The sequence below is a fragment of the Schistocerca piceifrons genome, chromosome 5 (assembly GCF_021461385.2).
Source record: "Schistocerca piceifrons isolate TAMUIC-IGC-003096 chromosome 5, iqSchPice1.1, whole genome shotgun sequence".
Taxonomy (NCBI): Eukaryota; Metazoa; Arthropoda; class Insecta; order Orthoptera; family Acrididae; genus Schistocerca; species Schistocerca piceifrons.
This window is the reverse complement of record NC_060142.1, coordinates 334,512,983-334,539,901: the sequence shown is the minus strand read 5'-3', so window position 1 is coordinate 334,539,901 and position 26,919 is coordinate 334,512,983. Positions and strand designations below refer to the sequence as shown.

The 26,919-nt window shown below is 37.9% G+C and overlaps 1 protein-coding gene across 4 annotated transcripts in view; it reads left to right on the top strand.

Moving 5' to 3' along the window:
- The window catches only part of LOC124798299 (nuclear pore glycoprotein p62), a 35,966-nt gene that overhangs the window by 6,152 nt on the left and 2,895 nt on the right, over nt 1-26,919 (top strand). For 2 of the 4 annotated variants that reach the window (XM_047261633.1, XM_047261632.1), the window contains 2 exons: nt 13,716-13,941; nt 22,550-22,712. In XM_047261633.1, the coding sequence (XP_047117589.1) occupies nt 13,716-13,941; nt 22,550-22,712 (389 nt within the window). Of the gene's footprint in view, nt 1-13,688; nt 13,942-22,549; nt 22,713-26,919 lie in introns of all 4 variants that reach the window. The other 2 variants (XM_047261634.1, XM_047261631.1) reach the window with 2 other exon arrangements.

Genomic DNA, 26,919 nt, shown 5'->3' with positions numbered 1-26,919 from the left:
TCATAAGCATTATTACTGAAAACAAAAGGTTGGGTGGTGGTTGAATATAATTAGCTAAAAAAGGGGGGCGAGGGAGCAGGAAACCACACGGACACAAATCAAGGTTTAAAATTCAATACTGAGATCAAGAATACCTTAAAACCAATAACCCAAAAAGCAGGTAAAACCCAGTATAAAATAACAGTACAAAAGCATATTTAAAAAAATCGTATAATGATGTGGGTGAGTGCTTAATAATAGTGGATGAACAAGCCATCCTTTTACACACTAAAATCTCCCATGCAGTATTTTGAAAAGGAAGCCATGCAACACAAACTTTAAAACCTATACCACTCTTGTCTCATTGGCCATTTTGTAGGGAACATCCTGTGGAAGACTCGGACTACCTCTCAGGTCAGAACATAAAAATACAAATAAAATACTTGGTATACTGACACCTGTGTTCTACACATTTCACACACTGGTATCTCCTTACACCAGAGAAGAAAATCATGTGTTAGGGGACAGTGTCCCATCTGTAACCATTTAAGGGCAACTTGATCTGCTTGTAGTAGCCAGAAGGGAGCAAGGCATGGTTGCTTTGTAGGTTTTACTGACTGCAACTTATTGCTCCTCACATCCAGCCATTCAGTCTCCCAATAATACATGGCCCTCCTTGTCATTTATGTGGTAACTGTTCCTAGGTGAACTGCCATCTTGTTGGCTGCATCAGTATGTTCATTTCCCCAGATTCCCATGTGCCCTAGGATTTCCTTCTCTTTGTCAGCCTGGACCATCCTGTCTAATGGATACATGTGTGTGTTGGCAAGAAGGGCACTTTGGATGTTAGAGCAGGGTGAATTTCTTGCCATAAGTTCATCTTATCTGTTCAAGTGTCCTCAGGATAGCCAGCAATTCTATTTAGTAAATATAAAACTGCTCTGAAACTGATGAAATTCTCTTGTTTAGATCCATCAGTGTAAACACAAAATAAATCACACGGATCTAAAAGCTGCCAAGAGTTAAATATTGAGGGATTCGAATTACAATTATCCTAAACTGGAATGATCATGTATGTTTTGGGGAAAGTGAACCAAAAACAGTGTTTTATAGGTAGAAAGCTTAAAAGGTGCAACAGGTGTACTAAAGAGACTGCCTACACTAATGTTTGTCCATTCTCTTCTGGAATATTGCTGCACGGCATGAGAACCATATCAGGATTGATGGAGGACACCAAAAAAGTTCAAAGGAGGGAAAGTTATTTTGTATTCTCATGGACATGGTACGTGAGTTGGGAGTGGCAATCATTAAAACAAAGGCAGTTTTCATTGCGGTGAAATATTTTCGTGAAATTTCAATCACAGTTTTCTCCTGCAAATGCAAAAATCTTTTGTCAGTGTCCCCCTAAAGAGGGAGAAATGATCATCGTAATGAACTGAGAAATCAGATCTTGTATGGAAAGATTTAAGTGTTCATTTTTCCTGTGCGCTCTTAAAGAGTGAACAGTAGAGAAATGGCTAGAAGGTAGTATGATGAATCCTGCGCCAGGTAGGCTGCTTGTACCAATTTCATAGTATGCTATGTAAGTTTAATCCTGAAGTTAGTTGAACAAAGTAGTTCTTGTCAGATTAAGATTATGTGCTAGACGTGAGTGTCATCTCAGTCTATTGCTTTTTATTTATTTATTTGTCCTTTGACCACTCAGCATGACAGTATAGGACACATTAGGCACATGTTCGAACACCTCTCTTTCTAAATGGGAGTCAAGTGCCTTAATAGTGTGCTACTTCACTTGGTATCTTTTTTTAAAGGAAAAATATCAAGGAAGTTACACATATGTAGAGCCTGTAATTAGTATACATCATGCCGAAGTATAAACAGTAACTATTGGTACAGAAAACTTTCATATTTTCTGAAAAACATCAACACATGAACACCTTCCAGTACTGCTTTCTTCGTAACTGTTCTTGGATGTGATTACCTTCACTGAGGTGATGTGGTGTGTGTGCATCTGAATCCAAGAAAACTGGAAACTAATAGGGGTTACGATAAGCTGAATGCCCGAAGAGCCATAATACTTTCATCTAACCAAGACAGCCAAGAAAGGAGACAACCATCTTCCTCTATTTCCAAAGTGAATGTTGGTACAAATGGGGTTGAAGGGGCGAAGAAACTCCCTCAATTTATCTTCTCCATGAAGTCACACTGTGATAGTATTGTCCACATACCTCCAAAACACTGTTGGCGTAAGGGCAGTTCAGAGAAGTGCTCTCTTCTCGAAATCCTCTGTAAAAAGGTTAGCCCCCAGTGGAGATACAGGGCTGTCCTTGGCAATGTCGTCAGTCTGTTCAAAATATTCTTAGTTGAACATAACAGGTGTGGAAATAAAGAAACCCGACTCATGCTCTAACTCTTTATTGAAAAAATGTACACAACTGAAATGTTGTCCCCTTCAATATAGTCTCCTCCTTGATCCCTGTACTGCTCTGTGTGAATTTCCATTGTTGGAAGCAGTGCTGCAAGTCTTTTTCTGTTATACTGTTGAGGAGGCTTGTCACTTTTTCCTGCCCTGCGTCCGTGGACTCGAACCTGTTTCCTTTGAGTGCAGACTTCAGTTTTGGGAAGAGAAAGAAGTCGCATGGTGCTAGGTCATATGGATATGGTGGATGTTGTACCACTGGAATGTTATTTTTTCACCAAAAATCTTTTCACAGACATTGCGTTGTGGGCTGGTGCATTGTTCTGAAGAAGAATCCCTGCGCGATACTTCCACAAATCTGGTCTCCTTCAATACACATTCAGAGGTCTTCAGAACAGTTTCGTAATAAGTGTGATTGACAGTCTGATCTTCAGGCATCATCACTTTGAATTTTGATTTGCTCATGTGCACTTTCTACTTTGTAGGGATTGAGGGCTCTTCCAATGCATGGTTTGTTGCTTAGCCTCTGGATCGTATTGGAATATCCTTGTCTCGTCACACTTAATTACTTTGCTGAGATAATCAGGGTCATTTTCAATGTTTTCAAGAATGTCAGCACAGCAGTCCACTAGATGTTGGTCAATCCAGGTGAAGTGCTCAAATAATTTAGTTAGTTGCTTGACCATTTTAAATATTTTGGTTTTTTTATGTTATCACCCTATAATTGAGAACATCAAAACAGTTTTTTAAAAAAAAAAAAAAAATTGCCTTCCACTGTTACTGAATGGCGGCCCTTTTTATTTTTTAGCAAACAAGTTTTTCAATTTGGAGAAATCAGTGTTAATTTGAATATGCCTGCACTGTGTTAAGTTACAACTTTGCAGTTGACATGATTATTTTTAGGAGTGTCTTCTCTGCAACATAGTTTGTTACCCAAAGTACTCTACATTCAAAAATAACCGGTCAAAATGACCTCCCAAGTTTGATATTTAAAATTTTAGACAGCTCACTTTTTAGACCCAAAAATAACAAAGGAGTGATTTATTAGTGTTTTTTTTTTTTTTTTTTTTTTTTTTTTTTTTTTTTTTTTTTTTTTTTTTTTTTTTTTTAAGATATCATAAACTAGCTTCATATAGAACAACAACAGTGACAGTTGTTTCCTTAATTTTTTGTAAATTATTGAAATTTTAAAATCCATATTTTTTTCTAAGGTTTGGGGCTAGTTACCTCTGGTGGGACTGAATAAAAAAATATGATTTTGCTCATGTTGTACACATGTGGTAGCAAAGTACTGTAAAAAATTCAACATTGATGTTTGACTGTGAACAAAGATATGTATTTTTAAAAATAAGGAAATAATTCACATTGCACACAATTGATCTTATGGCTGTGTGATATTGGCTAGACGTAATCAATTATTATTGAAGATACGGTTCTGAATTATATGCAAAAACTTAAAATATTGCTGAACTAAACATTACTGTTATCATGAAAAATTTAAAATAAATATTTTCTATTAACATACTTTCGAGATGTGGTACTTCTTATCCTAGGGTTGAGCGTTAAGAACAATTATTTCTTCAGACAGCTATGTGATATAGAATAAGACCTCCCAGTTGCTGTGGTAAGTTGAAGCACTGAAAGCTTCCTAAATACATTTTTCATTAGTATCCAAACTTTGTCACTAGTAGATTTCAAACAACGAAAATGCAAATTGCAAACTGAAGAACTACAAACTTCATCTTTCTCATTTTTGAAGTATACAACAAATGGATGCACTGTTACCTTGTCATGGACCCAGTAGTACCATTGTGTTTCATCCTGAACCACAAATGTGAAGTTTTCTGCAAAATCAGCTAGGACTATGTATTCAGTTTTATAAAGTTGTGCTTTTTGTCCTTCAAAAACTTGTCGGATTTTAGAAACATAGTGGTGTGTTTCTGAGATTTCCTGGGTTATCTATTATAGATTCAAAGTACTCTTCCTGAGATGTAACCTCTGTTAGCAGTTGTGCTTTTTGTCCTTCAAAAACTTGTCGGATTTTAGAAACATAGTGGTGTGTTTCTGAGATTTCCTGAGTTATCTATTATAGATTCAAAGTACTCTTCCTGAGATGTAACCTCTGTTAGCATTTCAGCCCTGTTGGTTGTGATCCACTGTATGAAGTTTCTTGGTTGAGCAGCTCCTTTTCAGATTTGTTAAACAATTCAAGAACAGTTTCTTTACAAGGACATTTATCATGTAACCTCACCATGCAGTCATAATTATTAGTGTCACAAACCATAAATCTAGTAACTCCTTGTAGTTAACATCATTGAGTTTTGCACCTGCAGTCATCAGTTTGCCATTTTGATGATATAAACAAACACATATGGAGCATGTTCCTGAGGAGCCAGCCAAAATACACCACTTAAGAGTGAAAGTCACAAAATTTTGACCTTCCAATTTTACATTCAGGATGAGCATTTTTGAAAGCTACATAAAGTTCATTTATATGTGGCAGCACTAGTCATTTCTGCTTTGTTACGCACTCCATTTATAACAACGCTTTCACTATCTTTGCTACCTGAGCACATTCTACTGTTTTTATTATTTGCAAAAACCTGCTGGATCTTTTCAGTTGTTTCTTTACAAGTACCTACTCCTTCTTTCTTTCCTAAAACTCGTAGAATGCCTTGCTCTTTCACTAATTTTCATGTTAGTCTAACCAAACGAACAGAAACGCTGAACTCGTGAACTGGTTTTTCTCTTGATCATGAGTGAAAGAGCAAACTTAAAATTTTTACTTTTTCCTCTTTATGTGTCACTGAACACTTACTTTCTAATTTCTCAGTTACGCTCAAATATTCGGTGTCGGATGATTCTGGAGGTAGGCTTTCTTATTTTTTAGAAATACTGTTGGTATATGCATTATTAAAGCATAATTCTAAGTCTTTTCTAATTTTGACTGAAATTCATTGTACCTTGCTTTCAATGGCTGCTTTTCTTTCTCTGCTACTAAATTTTCTTATTTTTGAAGCAAGAGATTACCCTGAATAAGAACAGGCAAAATCCAATTTGCTAATAGCTTCCTCAGTAGGAACATAAATATCATTAACAAGGTTACGTGATTCTGATTCTGGATTCACGATAAATGTTTGAGTAACAAGTAAACAAGTAACAGGGAATTTCCAGTAATTACTCACAAACTAATGATACAGAGAAACATCCACATAATTTAAACAAAGTATCTTCATCGAAGTCACTAACATTTTTTAAGTTTTTTGAACCTGAACTGTAACCTTTTTTGTGACACACTTACTTACTACCTATCCAATAGAGCACTGTTCATCCGTTTTATTGTATTCCAATTAGTCTTTCAAATTTATTTATTATTAAATTTTACAATTATTTTAGTGAATTAAAAATTACACTCACAACAAAAGTGCACAAAATATTCTACATGCTCAATGGAGTATGTACTTTCAGTCTGACATAGGTTTCTGAACAGACTGAGTACAATAATGCCACACCCAGCAAATGTAGTGGGAGTACACAGTTCATGTAAGGACTTGTTGCCTGTGTACTGAGCTCCTGTATGCACTTGCCTTGAGGACTAAACTCGTGCACCAAACTGTAGCCTTCTCATCAACAGAGAAATTACACAAGTTTATTATTGTACTTACATCATTTTGAACTTGTCATAATGTACTACTTAATTGAGAATAAATCTAGATGTAAATGGGCAACTTTTTAACATAGAACGAAAGCAAAAGCTCATATTGTTTAATACTTTATTGTTAAAATAAATAGTACTAACTAGTTATATAGGGTGATAGTGTAAAGTAAGTATAGGTTACACTAAATTTCATTACAATGAAATAATAAACCATTTAAGTAGGCAACAACCCTGAGAGCAATTGTAATGTGAATTATTTCCTGATTTTCAAAATTCATATCTTTGTTCAGTCAGATACCAATGTTGAATTTTTTTACAATACTTTGCTTCATGTAGGTGTACAAAATGTGCAAAAATCGAATTTTTCTATTCAGTCTCACTAGAGATAAGAAGTCCCAAACTTTACAAAAAATAAAGATTTTCAAATTTCAGAAACTTATAAAAAATTAAGGAAACATTTGTCAGAATTCTTGTTCTATACAAAGCTGGTAGTTTATGATATCTAACTAGAGAAAAAAAATACTTTGATAAATCACTCCTTGGTTGTTATTTTTGGGTCTAAAAAGTGGATTTTCTAAATTTTCAAGACCAAACTTCAGAAGTCATTTTGACTGGTTATTTTTGCATTTGGGATGTTTTGGTTCACCAACAGTGTTGTAGAGAAGACTTCTCTAAAATCAGTCATGTTAACTGCAATGTTGTTACTTAACACAGTGCAGAGATATTCAAATTAACATTAATGTCTCCAAATTGCAAAACCATTGTGTTCTTACAAATAAAAATGGCCACAATTCAATAACAGTGCAAGGCCAAAAAAAAAAAAAAAAACTGTTTCAAACTTCTCAGTTATAGGGCAATCTCACACAAAAAAATCAAAATATTTCAAAATCGTCAAACAAGCCTCATTGTATCACATCATATAGATTGATGCTTTTACTTTTGCTTGTCTCTGAGGATTCTTGGCACCACTTTAGCACAAAGCTTTGTCATGCTCAGATCATTGTGCAAAATGTCTGTTTCTTTATTGGTAAGGGCCAGTTCTGAAATTGCTCGAACGCATGGGCGGTGGTCTTCTCGAACAATTCTACCGACCTTCTCCACATTCTCTGCAGTTTTTGAAGTGGAAGGTCTTTGACATCTTCCCTTCTGTCCTTGAACCTATTAACCCAATTGAAAACTTGCCTGTGATATGAACACTGATAACCATAAACTTGTTGCAACAACAAATGTTAAGTGGCAGACTTTTCCAAGTTTTGTGAGGAATTTGATGTTAACATGTAGTTCCACTTCACGAAACAATTTCTAAGAAGGCTCACAGCCATTCTAACCACCACACCGATGTGAAATTTTGTATGCATGTCAGGGAAAATCCCAAGGGTACTCACCCTCTCTTTTTTGTTGACAAAGCAGGAAATACACACAACAGCTCACCCAGTTTCTTTATTGCTACACCATGTAAAACAGATTGAGGCTAGAGTATGCCGAAACAAAGCAGTGATGCCCACCTGAAACTTTTTGTCGACTAGTGGCAAAGCATCTGTGGGAGGTATCTTTGTAAAAAGTGATAAAACATTAAAGCTTACCAAACGGTCAGAACTGCATAGGCGGAGAGCCTCCAGTCTATTGATAGTCAGCTGAGTTATGGATGTGATGTGAGCATTTACCCACCAATGGTCTCAGCAAAGAAGCAAGATGTTAAGCCAAAACATATGTAGGAGCTCCAATGTTGTTCACTATTGGGTGTAATGGAACACAATCCTTTTGAATTTTTGGGATGCGGTACTGTGTTGGTGGTACACAACCATGTGGTCTTAACCTCTTGATGATATCTTGAGGTAAGGAGGTGGAATTCAGTAGTGCAGAAGTTTTCTGTTGCACACTTCCTGTGGTGTCGTTAATGAGTTCTCCTACAGATAGTCCTTATGAATCCAACTGAACTTGGCCAAACTCATTCCATCAACTCAATCCCATGCAATAGGAGAGGGATGCTCTGTAACCTTTAGATGTAACTGGTACAGTTCTTCTAAAATGGCATCTAATCTTCTTCTAGTATAGCAATTCCTCTCTTTTGACATTAACATGACTAGTCTTCTCAGTACTTTTCCATGCTGTGGCAGTCTTAATAAAATGTGTCACTCTGGCAAATTTCAATATTATAAAATGGTCCTGACATCTCAATAAAATAGTTAAAGTATTTAACAGTTTTGCTCTCTTACCACATTGTTGAAACTTTGGACATGAGGCCATCTCCTCCCCATAAAAGCGTCCGATCTGAGTTTAAGTTTTAAAATTTTCCCAGTGAACTAAATGTTCTAACAAATTTCATGCTTGTAGCCAATCATCGTTTAATTGATCACACCATAGTCTGTCTGGGCACCCGCCAGTCATCTTCATATGGGCCATTGGAGACTGACAAAAAGCTACTGTTCCACAAGATATGGCGAGCTGTGAGTATTCCAAGCTTCGGAGACCAATGATGAGGTGCTTCGTTCTGCAATATAGCGTGCTGTGAGTATTCTGCACATGCGTCAAAATCAAGTTGATAGGTGGACCACAATTCCCGGTGGCAGTGCCCTTGCTGGTGGAACCATGGAACTCAACTGTGCTCCACCTTACTCCTTGCCACTGCTGTTATTGCTCTCTGTTGCCTTTGATTAGAACAAATCATTGAGATGGTGGCATTTTGTTCTCTGTCCAACTGGTAGTCACTATTGTGGTTCGTCAGATGCCCCTCCAGGCATTATTTGCCATGGATTCTTTAATAATGGAGTGTGAAAAAGATGTTGCTGTGGTAAGAATCATAGTTCTGTCATACTCTATTGGATGTCAAATGGCAGTACAGTGTTCGACGATGGTGGACTTGGTTGCAGAATGTGAATGCAACATTAATGTTTAGTGTGGCACTCTTTCACGGTGCATGCCGTCTATCCCATACAAGCCATACCACATTGACAAGTTATTTTGTGAATTCGTCTCCTGAAATAACAAGTCATCTTTCAGTGATCCCAAATCACTTTCACTTTAAATTTACAGTGGATTCTTGCTATTTTAAAAGAAATGTTGCCCACAAAACAAAGAAAAGCTAAAGATTTTGCCGGTGTGTAGTCCTCTTGGTCTGATTACTGATTCGTGGCTTTGATTGACTGCCTTGTTAATCTGCTGGGTGAAATATTCATTTTTCTGAGCACTGTCTTGAAATGGGCGAGCTCTTCTTGCAAAGTATCTAAAATCTGAGACAGCATGAGCTCTGTGTACAAGTTTTCAAGCATGCTCATAGTTTGCAACAGGTGATGACAACTTGACGCTTGCAAATACAAATCGGTATGTTTGGGCTTACAATAATGTGAAAGTCTCAGAGCCATCATTCTTTTGTCTAACCAAGACAGCCAAGAAAGGCAGACAACCATCATACTCTATTTCCATAGTGAACTGAATGTTGTTATGAATGGAGTTGAGGTGGTAGTGAAACTCCCATCAGTTTGTCTTCTTCATGAGGCCCTCACTATGAAAGTATCATTCACATACCCACAAAATTTCATGTACCTCCAAAATACAGTCGGTTTAAGAGAGTAGAACACACCAACAAAATTTTTTAGCTTGTCTTAGCTTTGTGGGCAACATTTCATTTAAAACAGCAAGAATTCTCTGATTTTCTGTCCACCATCTAAGATTGTTGACCTTTAGGGATCCGTAAAGCATGTCTTCCTTTAGCAAAAGGCTGGAATTTACAAAATACCTTGTCAGTGTTGTATGGATTACATAGTACATACAAACATACTGTGAAAGGATGCTGCACTGAACATAAACATTGAACCCACTTTTTGTAACCAAGTAAGCCTGCGATTGCTGAACACTGTACTTCTACTGGACATCCAATGGCGTGTTATAGACCCATAATTCTGACCACAACAATATCTTTCTGGTACTCCATTATGCCAGGATATACGGAAATACGACTGGCAGAGAATCTGATGGACCTGACAGTGGCTACCAGTTGGACAGTGCATTGAACCCCATCATCTCCACAATTTGTTGTAATTGAAGACAACAGAGTGCGCCAACAGTCACAGCAAGCAGTAACATAGAGGATAGGTGAGTTTCCAGAGAATCGTTTTCTGTCCGTAAACTTGATTTTGACACATGCGTGGAGTCCTCACAGTGCGCTATATTTTGCAGAAAAGTAGCTTTTTGTCAGTCTCAAATGGCCCATGTGAAGATGATAGGCTACAAGCATGAAATTTGTTCGAACATTCAGTTCGCTGGGAAAATTTTAAAACTTAAACTCAGATCGGACGCTTTTATGGGGAGGAGATGGCCTCATGTCCAAAGTTTCAACAATGTGGTAAGAGAGCAAAACTGTTAAATACTTTAACTATTTTATTGAGATGTCAGGACCATTTTATAATATTGAAATTTGCCAGAGTGACACATTTTATTAAGACTGCCACAGCATGGAAAAGTACTGAGAAGACTAGTCATGTTAATGTCAAAAGAGAGGAATTGCTATAAAAGAAGAAGATTAGATGCCATTTTAGAAGAATTGTACCAGTTACATCTAAAGGTTACAGAACATCCCTCTCCTATTGCATGGGATTGAGTTGATGGAATGATTTTGGCCAAGTTCAGTTGGATTCATAAGGATGCAAGTTTTCAACAGATGTCAAAATTTTGATCATTTGTTGCCACAAGAGGTAACTACACGATGCTCCATTGTCAATTTATGGTGAAAAATTTGGACAATACAATTCTATTTGTATTACACAAGTGACGCAAATTTTGCATCTACACCTAGAACACCACCTGCAATAAGTTTTGTGAGTGGTGCTGAAGGAGCTGTACAACACTGTCCATTGCATAGTGCAGAAGAAATAAGTAACGTAACCTCAACAGAAGGGCAGCACTATGAAATTTGTGTGAGGATACTGATATAATGGTACTGAAGGCTGATAAATGTAATGCAACTGTTGTGTTACCATATAGTGTGTAAAAAGATAAGACATGTGGTCTGCTAAGTGACTGCCTGTTGGAGAATTGATTGTGATCCCACAGAACACTTGCAACAGAAAAGTTCTGCACTACTGAATTCCTCCTCTTTACCTCAGGGCCGGCCGGTGTGGCCGTGCGGTTAAAGGCGCTTCAGTCTGGAACCGCGTGATCACTGCGGTTGCAGATTCGAATCCTGCCTTGGGCATGGATGTGTGTGATGTCCTTAGGTTAGTTAGGTTTAATTAGTTCTAAGTTCTAGGCGACTGATGACCTCAGAAGTTAAGTTGCATAGTGCTCAGAGCCATTTTACCTCAGAGGATTGTAAGTAGGGTAAGACCACATGACTGTGTACCACCAAGACTGTATGACTTTCCAAAAATTCAAAAGGAAAATGTTCCATCACATCCAATAGTGAGCAACTTTGGAGCTCCTACATATGTTTTAGCTAAACATCTAGCTTCTTTGTTGAGACCATTGGTGGGTAAATGCTCACATCATGTCAGTACTCAGCTCTCTGTCTAATCAGTTCTGGCCATTTGGTTAGCTTTGATGTAGTGTCACATTTTACAAATGTCCCTCTTCCAGGTTCTTTGGCATGAATTTGCATAAAGTTGCAGGTGGACATTACTGCTTTGTTTTGGCATACTCTATCCTCAACCTATTTTATGTTAAACCAAGAAATTTGGAATTGACTGATGGCATTGCCATGGACAGCCCTCTGTCTCCCTTGGTGGCCAACCTTTTTATGAAGAATTTTGAGGAGAAAGTGCTTCACTAAGTTGCCCTTAACCCAAAAGTATTTTGGAGGTATGTGGTGAATACTTTCATAGTGTGGCTTCATGGAGAAGATAAATTGAGGGAGTTTCTTCACCACCCCAACTCTATTTGTAACAACATTCATTTTGGAAATAAAGGAAGATGGTTGTCCCCCTTTCTTGGCTGTCTTGGTTAGATGAAAGTATGATGGCTCTTGGAGCTTTCAGTTTATCGTAATGGCACTCGTACCGATTTGCATTTGCAAGCGTCAAGTTGTCATCACCTGTTGCAGACTATGATCATGCCGAAGACAATCGAACACAGAGCTCACACTGTCTCAGATGTAGATGGTTTGCTAAACGAGGTTGCCCGCTCGAAGACAGTGTTGAGAAAAATGGATATTCCACCCTGCAGATTAATAGAGTACTGTCAGTTAAAACCAAACAAGCACCCAAAGCAAGTGGACAAGAGGAAAACACATCAGCAAAATCTTTAGCTTTTCTTCCTTTTGTGGGCAACATTTCATTTAAAATAGCAAGAATCATCTGTACATTCCAGGTGAAAGTGATTTTCTTTCCATCCTCTAATATAGCAGACCTTTTGGGACCAGTGTAGGATTACTTGCTATTGTGGAATGCTGGAATTAATAAAATACCTTGTCAGTGTGGTATGGCTTATATAGGATGGACCCCACACACTCTGAAAGAATGCTGCACTTGAACATCAATATTGCACTTGCCTTTTTCAACCAAGCAAGTCTGCTACTGCCAAACACTGTATTTCTAGTGGATGTTCAATAGAGTATGATAGAACTATAATTCTATATAACTATATTAAAGCAGTATATTTTTCTTACTCCATTATTAAAGAATCCAAGGTAAATAACGCCTGGTGGAGAATCTGATGAACTGCAATCGTGCCTACCAAGGTTATAGTGCATGGAACCCCATCATCCCCACGATCTTTTGTAATCAAAGACGACAGAGTGCGCCATCATCCATGGCAAGCGGTAATGCAGAGGACAGCCGAGTTCTGCAGTTCCTCCAGTGAGGAGGCTGCCACTGGGATATGTGGTCTGTCTGTCAGCTTGATTTTGATGCATGCATAGAATACTCGGAGCGCACTTTATATTCCAGAACAGAGCAGCTCTTTGTCAGTTTCCAGTTGCTCACCTGAGGAAGACTGGCATTTGCTCAGTCAAAATATTGTATGATGGATTAAACAACAATCGGCTGCAAGCCCAAAATTTCTTTGAACATTAATGATAATAAAACATTATCAGTGTTCATTATGGACATGTACGAATGTTCACACAAAATTTCAGCAAAATCCGTGATTGTCATATGGGAGCTTTTTGTGATATTAGGTCATTGTCATGGAATAGCTGTATTACATTCTCAGAATGAAAAATAAAAAAAAGATTTTCAGTACCTAAGTGATATAAATGTTGTATTTGAGAAACAACGCTACAGTGAGACCCCAGAGTCCAGATGCTTGCAATTTGTTCACTGCCTATTCATCCGGAGCAACCACTCATGAAATCCCTTCCTCTGGCAAAACTGTTCTTTGTGCAACATTACTGCTCTGTCTTGAATGACTTTGCTTCATTAAATACTGACAGTGCCAATGGTTAGTGAGTGGTACTTAGAGTAATTTACACAGTTACCATTGTGGTTACTTTTCTTATTGTTCTTCTGTAGTTTATTATCATAAAGATCAGTACATATTATCTGAGAAGTTCAGATATTTATCTGGGATGAGAATGTGGAGTAAATTTAGTCTGTAAGTAAAACTTCACATTCAGTGAGCTCATCTGTTTTTTTGCTGAAAGGAAAAACATTTTAAGAAAATTTAAGATACTTTAGACTAAATGGTTTGTTATTTGTGAAGGACTGACACTAACACCAAAAACTACAGCCACTACGTCAACAGCTGCTGCATCAGGAACAACAGCGCCAGCAGGAACAAGCACAGTGGCGACAACATCCGCTGCTACTGGCTTCAGCCTACCTTCAACTGCAGCATCTGGCTTCTCCCTCATCTCAAGTGCCGCTACATCAACAGCTACAGGAACTGCACCCACGTCCATTCAGGCTATAGCAATAAGCTCATCTGTACAGGCTGGACTGGGTGCAACCACTGTGTAAGTTCTTCCACTTGGTTATTTTGGTACAGGGTGACAATTATTGAGCTATATGAAAAAAAAGTACATCATACACACACTTCATTCAACATGTAAATGTCACAACAGATACTCGGATTTAGGTTATGAAATGTTCAATATGCCTGCCATCATGGTGATGTGGTGCAGACGAATAGCGAAATTCTGCATGACCCGCTGAAGTGTCGGAACATTGATGCTGTCGATGGCCTCCTGAATCGCTGTTTTCAACTCAGCAATGGTTTTGAGGTTATTGCTGTACACCTTCTCTTTAATACAGCCCCACAAAAAGAGTCGCATGTGTTCATATCCGAAGAATATGGCAGCCAATCGAGGCTCACGCAAGCTGCCTCTTGGAACCCAGAGCCAAGATGTGGTCCACAAAGTGCTCCTCCAGGACATTAGACACTCTCCTGCTTCAACAGGGTTGAGCTCCATCTTGCATGAACCATATCATGTAGAAATCAGGGTCATTTTGGATAATCAGGATGAAATCATCTTTCAAAACCTTCACATACCGTTCAGTAGTCACTGTGCCATCAAGGAATATTGCACTGGTTATTCCGTGACTGGACATTGCAGACCACACAGTCAGCCATTAAGGATGAAGAGACTTCTCAGTTTTGAAATGCAGATTCTCATTTCCCCAAATGCGCCAATTTTGCTTGTTGATGGACCAATCCAAATGAAAGTGAGCTTCGTCACTAAACTAAATCATATTCACTTCAAAGTCCTGTTCGTCCATTCTGTGAACAATAATGTTGGCGAAACCCAAACGCTGGTCCAGGGCCTCATGGCTTAATGGCTGATGGGTTTGAATTTTGTATGGGAAGAGATACAGGTTTTCAACAACAATTTGTCACAGTGTCTCAATGTCCCACGTGTTGTGCAGCTTGGCTGATCAATTTCCTGGGGCTGGTTTGAAACACAGCACTTGTCTTCTCAATGTTTTCAGGTGTTTTCACCCCTGTTGGACAACCACTATTGCCAACACTGTCATCACCAACACTGACTGTTCTCTCAAACTTGTGAATCAAATTGTTGATTGTTAGTTAGTACACTTGGACCAGTTGCCTTCAGCTTGAACTTGGTTGCAAAGTTACTTTGAGCCGCAGTTGGGCTGTTATTGCTCATATAGTGTTGCGTGCTCAGGCATGCTGTACAGTGACATTTACGCATGCCAATGGCCGACAAGAAGGCATGCGCATACTAATTCCCATCGTGCCCCGCGGCCAACTGTGCAGTTTGAACATCCTAACACAAACTGTTCAGAAGTTATGACTTTTTATTTCACATAATTAGTAATTGTCACTCTGCAGTTACTAGTGTAGGTTGATATTACTTATTAAATTTTACGAGACTATCTACTGTATACCTTGTTTGCTGCTGTGATTATCATATAGGCTAAAATCAAAAAGGCAATGATGATGATTACATATTCTTGTTTGTGAAGACCATGTATTGAAATCCTTAGTGGTGTTTTTTTTTCCCTCGATAGGCATTGTGCCCTAGTCCAATTAAAAAATTGACAAATTGCCAACATATATTTATGTTAGCATTTACACTATAATTATTCACAACTATATATTAAATGCTTCATTTATAAATAAGTAGTAAACCATCTTAGTTTATAATGTTAATAGTGAAATAAGCCTATGCACTTCTACAAGCAACTTTTAATCCTTGGGAATCCATACACTTCTGCGTGTGGTAGCATGAGCAGTGCATACATGCCACCTGGTAATAAAAGAAAGAAAGAAGTGGTTTTATTAAAAGTAATATTGTTATTAAATATTTCAAGATATTTATTTGAACCAGACTTAGGGAAAACAGTATAAAGTTGATGCAGAGCAGTCATTACCAGGGCAAGCTGACAAGTTTTTGGACTGGCAGTGAAATACTGCATTTATTTACGTCATAAAAAACTTCATAGCAGTGTAGTTTCATTTTATATAGATGTGCTTTGTCTGAATGTTCTCCCGGCTGGTATATTCCATCTATAAAGTGATGTGCAGAATACTGATCTGTAGCTGTAATGACCGTGATTGCTCTAAAAAAATTTCTGACCATAAATCCCTTTAATACATTTAGATCTCAAAATATGGGGAATTCAGATTATACTAAATCTTGTGAATAGAATAAATGTCCCTGTAATGCATATTTTTTGTTTCATTCATTACCAAAGCATCTTTGTGGACCGGTACATTGTGCCAATTAGTTATAACTTTTTCATTTTTGTTATCCAGAATTCTTCTCACCAAACTGTAGATTAAAATGATTTGTATAGAGCCTCCAATTATTGTTTCAGCCATTCCAGAATAATAATAACAACAACAATAACAATGAAGCAGATTAAGGTAGCAGATTCATCTCAGATCATCAGATGTGATCCTTTTAACATGCTTCAAATGTTAAAAATTCATTTTCAAATTTCATCTTCATCAGCATTCAACAGATATGGCACCCACATGACACAAAGGGTTTCATTTTTATTTCATGTAAAGTGGACTGCACTCTTACTTATACATTTTTAATCACTGAATGTACAATTCTGAGCACTTTCTGTTTTCATAACATTGATTGCAGTTCCTGTATTGTTTAACGTATAACATCTTAATGACATGTAAAACCATGTTGAATTCAATTGACCATTTGTCAAGTGCTGAAGACAGAGGAGAAGATTGTTTATAAATGTTCCCCAACTTGGGGACAAATTGTGTTCGCTTGTAAACTGTCCTATTTATGCTGACATGGTGATATTCTACTTTGGACAAAACTTGTTTTAAAAACCCGTATAACCAAAATTATTAGGAGAGCAAGTTGGTAATTGCATTATGTTGTGACAAGTAACAACTCTATAAAAGGAAAATTTCATCTTATTGGATGATGTCTCTGTGCAATTGCAGAGTATATTTTGCCTTGTTCTTCTAATAATACTCAATTCTCAGACATAGAGTGGGATGACTTATTACGGCTATTGCATTCTCCTTGTGTGGTATTTCACTCATTTGTCATATATTGGTATCTACGTATTGTGCAATTCAGTGACCAACTTAGCATGGGCTCTGCTGCTGAACAATGAAAAGTAATCTTGTGTCTGTAAATCCATTGCCTTGCAATGTCAGCCACTATATGTAATTCAGCTATCTTTTCAGAATCAGTCACAACTCCTTTTTGAATGATTTGACTTCATGTTCAAATTTAAAATTTGGGAATAAAGGTTCAAGGCAAAAATTCTGCATGAGATTGATAACAGTTGGTATGGCATATCAGCCAGTTTGGGAGTGTTTTTTATGTGATGCCACAGACTGCATTACATGAGTGCCAAGCACATTCTCCATTTTCACTTGCCTCTGAAACATAAAATACGAATAGTTAACACATAAACACGTGCAGAACAAATGCTACACAATTCACATAGCAGCGCTGTTAGAGGACTGTTTTGGAATAGGAGGTGTTTCCAGTCGCAAAAACAAACCAGTTCCACAATGAAAATATACTCAGCGTGTTAACATTGGGTAGTTGTTGAATGGCGGGAGGCAGAAGGAAAACGTAAATAAATGACTTATGTATTTATTTACTTTTGCCATTGCAACTTTGCACACTAGATAAAGCTATCCATTGGTGTGCAACACTAGAACAATGGAAAATGTGACACTCTCTAAACCAGTGTGCATGAGTCGTTGATCCCTAATGAGTTTAACCTTTAGAAGTAAGACTTTTATTTTTTCTGTTCATGTGTAAGTCACACATATTTTTCAATCAAAGTCTTACCTTGAACTTCTAACACTTAGATTATTGTTACGGATACAAAACTTTGCACTTCTACTCAAAAATGTGACCCATTTTTAAAGTTCCTGACATTTTTTGATTTATTTACTTGTTTATTTTCAGACCTTGAAATTGTGCTTTGAGTACATTATTAATATTTTTCACACACATTTCCGACTGAGGTCCTCTTTGCATGTCTCACAGATGAATTTGATCTTATTTCCTGTGAGCTTTCCAGTTTGACACCTTTTTGAATTGTCCAGTCCTTCAGCTGCTTCTTTGTTTGATTGGCTTTCTTACTATTGTCCTGTGATTTGTTGCTTTCAGTTTGAGAGTTCATTTACCAGCTGAAGACTGAATGCATTCCTCTTCAGTCTATTTGATTTTGGAAGAAACGCACATTTATTGTTGCTCTGTCTAGGATATAAAGGCAGGCATCAGCCATCTCTTGCAAGAAGGCATAGTTAAATTTCTGTGAATCACTTGCTCATATGCATCCACACCGCACTTTGTTGCTTTATGGACGGTAACAGTTCCTGGTTTTGTCTTTCCTTCAGTGCCCACTGGTTCTTCAGGATGTAATGTTTTGAAAATAATGGGGTTCTTATTCTTCATCCCTTGGTACACTGTCAGGATGCACCCTGGTTTATCAGTATTTTTCAGGAAGATGGTGGAATTTGAGTCAGAGTTGTTCTTGAAGCAGTTCGGGATTTCTCTGTAAATCTTGTTCACCGTTCCCGCTAGTAATATTTACTTCTGTTGAAATTTATTGACAGGCGGAAGGGATGAGAATAAGTGCTGTCACATTCCTTCCATGCTTAGGAAATGGTTCCAGGAGGCAAGGGATGACATACTCTGATCTACCTTCCTCCTTACCAAGGTATGGGAAGCTATTGCAAATGTATGTGGATACATGTCAGTAGCTACCTAAAACTAGAGCGAACTTTTCAGCAAGGATGCATTGAGCTCAGGATGACTTCTCATCGAAGTGGAGGAATCTGTCACATGTCATTTTATCAGTGATAAAATTTTACCTTAGTGAACACAACCAAAGGTCATTCAATGAGACACGTTTAGCACAAAGAGCATCTCTGGTGTACATCATACCAAAAATTGTCTCCAGTTCCTTCAACAATACAGTCTAAGTGGTGATTTTTATTTTGTGCTGAGGATTTGATTCTGTGCATTTTTTATTATTCACATCATCTGTTCATCAAAAAGAAGAGGGAAGGCATTGTTGATGCAATTATACACTTGGTGTGAGGCATTTGCTGTGGCCCCACTCTCCTTCCAAGCATTCAAAGCAGCTGTTCTTCCAGGCAGTGGTGTGTTAGTGACCTTCCATTCCATACCATCTCCATCTGCCAGCTTCACTGTTGTGCCGGTTTATCCTGAGCTTGTAATGGAAAGAACTGAGATGGGGGGACATCTGATAGTGGTTTCTCTTCCTCTGTCTTGCTACTTTTATTGTCAGTTGACTGTGACAGATAATCACGATAATCACCAAAAGAATCCAGTAAGTCACTTTATGATTCAATATCTGATTTTATCCAGAATAAGCAAAATCTCTTTATTAGTGACATTGAGAGCATCTGTTACCAGCCAAAAAACACTTGGGGGTCAATCGATTCATCCTGCAGCTCTAGGTACACTTCATGTAATTTCCATGAAATCCTGAAAACTTTCCAAATTGCAGTACACTCTTGTGAGAAATTGAAGTGATGCAGGAAAGTTACTAAGTTTGGTTGAAAAATGTTAAAAGTGTAATTTATTGCTGCAGAAATGAAAATTGAGAGGTATCTTTGAGATGTCTTCGCTGTTCTAGAGTAAACTATGTTCTGGCTAGCACCAGCGCTTTCTTGTAGCCATCATTAGACTGTGCCAATTGTTTTCAGTATGTCATTGTGTTCGCATTAGTTACGGAACACTTACATTACGATTCTGGCTATTTTCAGTTCACATATAATCAAGTTTCCATTAATATTTTGCATTACTGTTTGTTTATTTACCCAGTGGTTCAGTTATAGTGAAGTCATGCCTATGTACGCAGAAGTAATGTTGTTTAGTAGTCATTGTTTTCATGCTGGTTGCTTAAGCAGACAACACATTTTCTTTCGAATAGATAGCAGCACACATTTGGAAAATTTAATCATCATCATTTTTAACCACTTGATGCCCACTGCTGGATAAAGATGTGCTTCAGCCATACCCATATTGCTTCTGCATGTTTTCAAGTGTCATATACCCACATTCAATAAGGTAATTACATCCATTTTTTTATTTTTTGAAGTCCATCAGTGTACATCTTTATTGCATAAACCATTCATTTGCGTGGATGTATGCCCTGACCACATCCTTTACGTTTTCTTGTACTACATTCTGTTCCTGATCCATTTGTATGTCTGCCTGTCTCTTTTAGTAACTAGCAACACCTGCATTTCCATTTCACAGCTTTGAATGGAAATGGGTGATATATACTTTCAGATATACTAGAAGCTTAGTTTTGAAAAACTGTTGATTCCGTTTGCTGTCCACGATGAATAGTCTTCAGTTGTCCTAAATACAACCCAACTAATTCTGTGATTACAGTATTAATTTGTACATTTTTTTTTCACTGTGTTGACATTGTAATTTCTGTAGTTTTGTGATAATGTTTTCAGATGTACATGCAAATTGAGCCTGTGAAGTTCTTTCATTAATTGTTGAAATTTATCTACCATTGAGGAAAACAGTCCAATGACATCTTCAAAACAAAATTATTCCACTACTTTGCCAACTTTATGGATCTGAAAACTTTAATGCGACACATTTTTCCAAATAGTGGATGTATGACAAACACCTTAGCTTCAAAAGTCTGCAGTTTGGCTGTTCAGATAATATTACACCTCAGAAATCACCTTGTCATTCTGCAAGTTCCTGCCACACAATGATTTCTTCATTCCAGGAAAGAGAAAAAAGTCACAGGATGCCATGTGAAGAGAATACTGGCAGAGGAGTCAGAGTGAAACAACGTAAAAGTAATTGTAGGAAAGTCAGATGCCAGACAGATTCACTGGAAGAATCCTCATGGGATGCTATAATTAAATGGAGGGAGTTTGCAACCATCATTTTAATTATCAACTTTCTGCATTGTGCTCCTGCTTGGCACAGTATATTTGTTGAACTTTGCAGTGATGATAAAAGTGTTTACTTGTAATTTGTTTGTCGACTAACTGAATCTTCCATTACTCATCCAGTGACCACTTAAGACTACTACACACAGTTTGTATTTGATAATGTGCTGCACTCTTATTTTTGGGCTGTGTAATTATTGTGTTCTGCACTTCCTTGTATAATTCTCAAGCTGTTTTTTGCATGTTTATCTGTATTGTTTTTCCTTTGTAACTCTTTTGCTCTTCTCTTAAGCTGCTAGCCGAGGTGGTCAGCAGCTCTAGGAAAGAGCAAAAGAGTTACAAGGGGAAAATGATACACGTAACAACACCAAATGCAGCTCTTCTTCTATATTTCTGGCACCTGTCAACTTTACATGTAGGGTTTTATTTTGGAAAGTAATGGAGAATGAGATGCTGCTATGCCATTTCTAGGCATTTCTTTATTGATTGCCATATTTCAATAACAATTAGTGCATACTGGTTTCGGTTGTATAAATGAGAACTGAATGCAGAATTTTTAAATTTGATTACACAATCGTAAGGGAGATGCTAATGGACTACTAACTATGTCTGCTCCGGGTTACCCAGAAATACAGTTTGCCTTCAATCTTAAATCCTATGAAAAAAGTCTCTTAAGTTATGGTCTGTGATATATGCAGTTTGTGTATTTTTTACTGCATCAGTTTAGCCAGATCCGTAGCAAAATCGTATATAAGTCAGAATGCTTTCTGCCACAGTTCTATGGGATTAGTTTGTCATGTTGGCTTTAAAACTCTCTATTCAAATTCCAGAATGGCCCCTGACACCACAAGAGATTCTGCTTTCACTCTTTTGTGATCTGAACAGCACCTCTACTTAAGTAGCATCATTCTTTCTATAGTTGAAATTACAAAGAAGGCAGTAGAGTTTAGACTCGTTCTGCGCAACTGACATCATGCTTTCTCTAACAGCCAATGAACTTAAATGGTAATGTTCCAAGTGCACTCTATTTCGAATGTTGTATTCTGCGCACATATATAATGTGTTCATAGCAGGTTATTTAGTAAATTTTTACTCAATTTGTTGCTAGTTATCATGGTGATGAGGTGGTAAGTGACATATTCTACATAAGCAAGTGAGAAAACAACTTTCTTCAAGCATAAAACCCCTCTATGCATGTACAACAACAGTCACTTGGAATTGGCGATACTGCAGTTCCCATCCATGCTTTGACTTGTGTAAAATGCCATCATTTGTGAATTGGGCTATGGTACATGAACAGAATTGAGTGATGCTTTATGCTATACTTTGCCTCAAATTGTTGTCCTCATGCATATTGCATTAATCTATTGCTAACTTTTTTTAACCAGAAGGTGCCTTTATTTTTAAACATGTTCAAGGAAAGTAAAGGATGAAAATTACTGTTTATATTGGGGATTTTAGGTGCAAATAAAATTGACTTACTAAAAAGTCTGACATAAAATTCTGAACATGTCTCCTTCTGTAAAAGGATTTGTACCTGTTTGTTTTGCTTCATCATCCTAGTACTTGGTACATAGGTAACAGTGCAGTATAAAGTTTCACTCATATGCTGATGTTTGTACTTTGAGTTTAATATTTGCAGTTCATCATATAGTACTTAAATTTACAGCTGTGATCTCTGAAACCAGTTATTCTCTGTCTTCTAGGGTTTCAAGTGCAGCAGGTACAACTTCCTCTCTTAACTTCAGTCAGCTTGAAGAAAACATAAACAAATGGACTCTGGAATTAGAGGAACAAGAAAAAGTTTTCATGAATCAGGTTGTGCAGATTAATGCATGGGACCGCATGCTTATTTCTAATGCTGAAAAGGTAAGATGACAAATTTCAGTGACTAACAGTCGCAACTCGCATTTTTTATGATAATGAAGAACTTGCTATTAGCTGTTGCAACATGAGCAGAGAGTATGTCTTAAATTTTGACTGAAGTCTTTGTGTTGAATCCTGAGTGATATAAAAATTTCACAAAGTGCTTGTTCAATTGCTTTTTCGTATGTTACTGTTGAAAAGTTGTTAATTAGCGATGAAATTAAGTATTCAATGGTAGTAGTTAGTAAGTGGATGACTGATGTGTGTCATATCAGTGTGTGAGGTGCTTAAGATACTAGAATCATATTTGGGATAAGTGTGGTTAAAATAATTAGCTTTCTGTTCCTTTGCTTTGCTACTTAGAAATGTTGCAGGAAATTTCTAGTGAAAAGGTAAGTACTTTAGGATTCAGTGAGACTACTCTCTGAAAATCTGAAGCATTCAGTTGTCAATGCACACACAGAAAGAAAGAAAGAAAGAAAACTTGATAGTTTATAGCAGATTAAAACTGAAGAAACTGCAAGAAGGTGGGAATTTAAAGAGATGGGACCTGGATAAACTGAAAGAACCAGCAGTTGTAGAGTTTTTCAGAGAGAGCATTAGAGAACAATTAACAAGAACGAGGAAAAGAAATACAATAGCAGAAGAATGAGTAGCTTTGGATGAAATAGTGAAGACAGCAGTTCATCAAGTAGGTGAAAAGACGAGGACTAGTAGAAATCCTTGGGTAACAGAAGATATTTTGATTTTAGTTGATGAAAGGAGAAAATATAAAAATGCAGTAAATGAAGCAGGCAAAAAGGAATACAAACGTCTCAAAAATGGGATTGGCAGGAAGTTCAAAATGGCTAAGCAGGACTGGCTAGAGGACAAATGGAAGGATGTAGAGGCATATATCACAAGGGGTAAGATAGATACTGCTGACAGGAAAAGTAAAGAGGGCCTTTAGAGAAAAGAGAACCACTTGTATGAATATCAAGAGCTCAGATGGAAAGCCAGTTCTAAGCAGAGAGGGGAAAGCAGAATGATGGAAGGAGTATGGAGAGGGTCTATACAAAGGTGATGTAATTGAGGACGATATTATGGAAACAGAAGAGGATGCAGACAAAAATGAAATGGGAGATATGATACTGCGTGAAGAGTTTGACAGGGCACTGAAAGGCGTAAGTCAAAACAAGGCTCCAGGAGTAGACAACATTCCATTAGAACTCTTGAAAGCCTTGGGAGAGCCAGCCCTGGCAAAGCTCTACCATCTGGTGAGCAAGATGTATGAGACAGGCGAAATACCCCCAGACTTAAAAAAGAATATAATAATTCCAATCCCAAAGAAAGCAGGTGGTGGACAGGTGTGAAAATTACCGAACTATCAGTTTAATAAGTCATGGCTGCAAAATACTAAAACGAATTGTTTGTAGACGAATGGAAAAACTGGTAGAAGCCAACCTCTGGGAAGATCAGCTTGGATTCTGTAGAAATGTTGGAACACGTGAGGCAATACTGACCCTACGACTTATCTTAGAAGATCAAACCTAAGTTTTTGGCATTTGTAGATGTAGAAAATCTCTTTCAAATTCTGAAGGTGGCAGGGGTCAGATACAGGTAGCAAAACGCTAGTTGCAATTAGTGCAGAAACCAGACGGCAGTGATGAGTCGAGGAGGCATGAAAGGGAAGCAGTGGTTGGGAAGGGAGTGAGACACAGTTGTATCCTATGCCCAATGTTATTCAGTCTGTATATTGAGCAACCAGTAAAGGAAACAAAAGAAAATTTTGGAATAGGAATTAAAATCCATGGAGAAGAAATAAAAACTTTGAGGTTTGCCAATGACATTGTAATTCTGTCAGAGACAGCAAAGGACTTCGAAGAGCAATTGAACGGAGTAGACAGTGTATTGAAATGAGGATATAAGATGAACATCAACAAAAGTAAAATGAGGATAATGGAGTGTAGCTGAATTAAATCAGGTAAATGCTGAGGGAATTAGATTAGGAAAGGAGACACTTAAAGTAGTGGATGAATTTTACTATTTGGGGAGAAAAATAACTGATGATGGTCGAAGTAGAGAGGATATAAAATGTATCCTAGTAATGGCAAGGAAAGCATTTCTGAAGAAGAGAAATTTGTTAACATCGAGTATAGATTTACGTGTCAGGAAGTTTTTTCTGAAAGTATGTGTATGGAGTGTAGTGATGTATGGAAGTGAAACATGGACGATAAATACACCCGTGCTCATAAATTAAGGATAATGCTGATACATGGTGAAACAACGCTCTGGTGGGCAGTTTGCTGGTTTAAATCACCTCGTGGTATGAGCATGTGGTGCAATTGACCTGCAGTAGTTGCACGGTGGCGCTGGCACAGTCCACATACGCAGAGGTGTGTTGGTGCATGTCAGAGTACAGTGCAGTGAGTAAGTGTGCAGACATTTTCAGATGTGCCAATGGTGACTGTGTGTTGAAAATAGCTCAAAGAACACACATTGATGACGTTATGAGGTGTAGAGTACTAGGGCAACTGGTGGCTGGTCAAAAACAGCAGGTCATAGCACAGGCCCTCCATGTGCCACAAAGTGTGTTCTCAAGATTCTGGCAGCAATTGCAGCAGACAGGAAACATGTTCGGGCGCTACAGTACAGGACGTCCACAGTGTAGAACACCACAAGAAGACCGATATCTCACCATCAGTGCCCACAGACGGCCACGGAGTACTGCAGGTAGCCTTGCTCGGGACCTTACTGCAGCCACTGGAACAGTTGTCTCCAGACACACAGTCTACAGGACCCCGGCCACAGGAGAGCCTGTAAAGCCTGGTGTCAAGAACACAGTACATGGTCATTGGAACAGTGGTCCCAGGTTATGGTCATGGACGAGTCTAGGTATAGCCTGAACAGTGATTCTCACTGGGTTTTCATCTTCCAGGAACCAGATACTAACCCCTTAATGTCCTTGAAAGGGACCTATATGGAGGTCATGGATTGATGGTGTGGGGTGGGAAAATGATTGGTGCATGTACACCCCTGCATGTCTTTGACAGAGGAATTGTAACAGGTCAGGTGTATCGGGAAACAGGCTTTTCTCAATAAACAGCTTTTAGTATGGATGAAATACAGTGTGCAGTGTTGCAAAAACTTTATCAACAACATTTTTAATTTTGAATTCTTCCTTATTGACAGAGTTGTCACTAAAGCTTGGCATTCTCTGAATTAACAGAAAAATCTCTAGGCATAATTGCACTAAAATCTTAAGTGTTCAGTAGTATGTTCCTGAACCAGTTGTCACTGACTTTCAGCTTTTGCACAGGAATCATAGCATACAAATAAGAGTGAAGGACTACCATTCCTCAGATCCAGTTTCTGTCCATCTTGACAAGCGAGAGCACGTGGAATCTGATGTATTTGTTTTGGTGTGTAAATTGCTACATGTTTCATTAGGTCTTCCATTACAAATATCTGAGAAAAAGAGGCTTAAACTTTGACCAAAGGCACATTTGGGTCATGTAGCTGAATCATCAAATGTGTGTGCACAAACGGATAAAAATCAGTTTTCTTTCAGTCAAACATGTCGCTAAAGAGTGCTTTTTTCCCAAGCACTTTGCACTCACTGTGACCCTTCAGAGCCTGTAGAATTTTCATCTCTTGTAGGAACAGATGGTTGTGTTTTGGTTGTTGTTTACACAGATGGGGACTGTTACTTTGAGATTCTTTTGAAGGATTTATTTTCAGTGTCACTGCTAGTCAGACTCTCTAAGGTTTCTGCCCCTCTACAACTTTGATGGGATGCCATTTTCTTTCCATTTACATAAACCAGTCTTAGTCAATAGCCAGTAACTAATTCTGAGGAAGAAAACAGCAACAGAAGACAATAGCAGCAAGTGCACACAAGGACTCCAACTGAGCACACCAAATGTTAAACAGCTGGTAGGCTCTCAGTGTGGAAATCTGGCTCTGCATGTTAACATGTCCAGAACACCCAAGGACCTGAGCAGCTGTGTGTCATAACACAACTGGAGCAGACAGGGGTCATCAAGGTGGCACATAACAACATGTCTACAACACCTGGCAGAAGGAGCAGTAGCATGTTTAAAACGTCTAGAGGACATAGGGACAGGAGCAGCAATGTGCGTTAATACACCTTGAGTAAGTAGAGGTGTAGCTTGTAAAATTGTTTTATGTTGCTGAGTGAAAAGATCCTGTAATGTGAAAAGCATAAGTA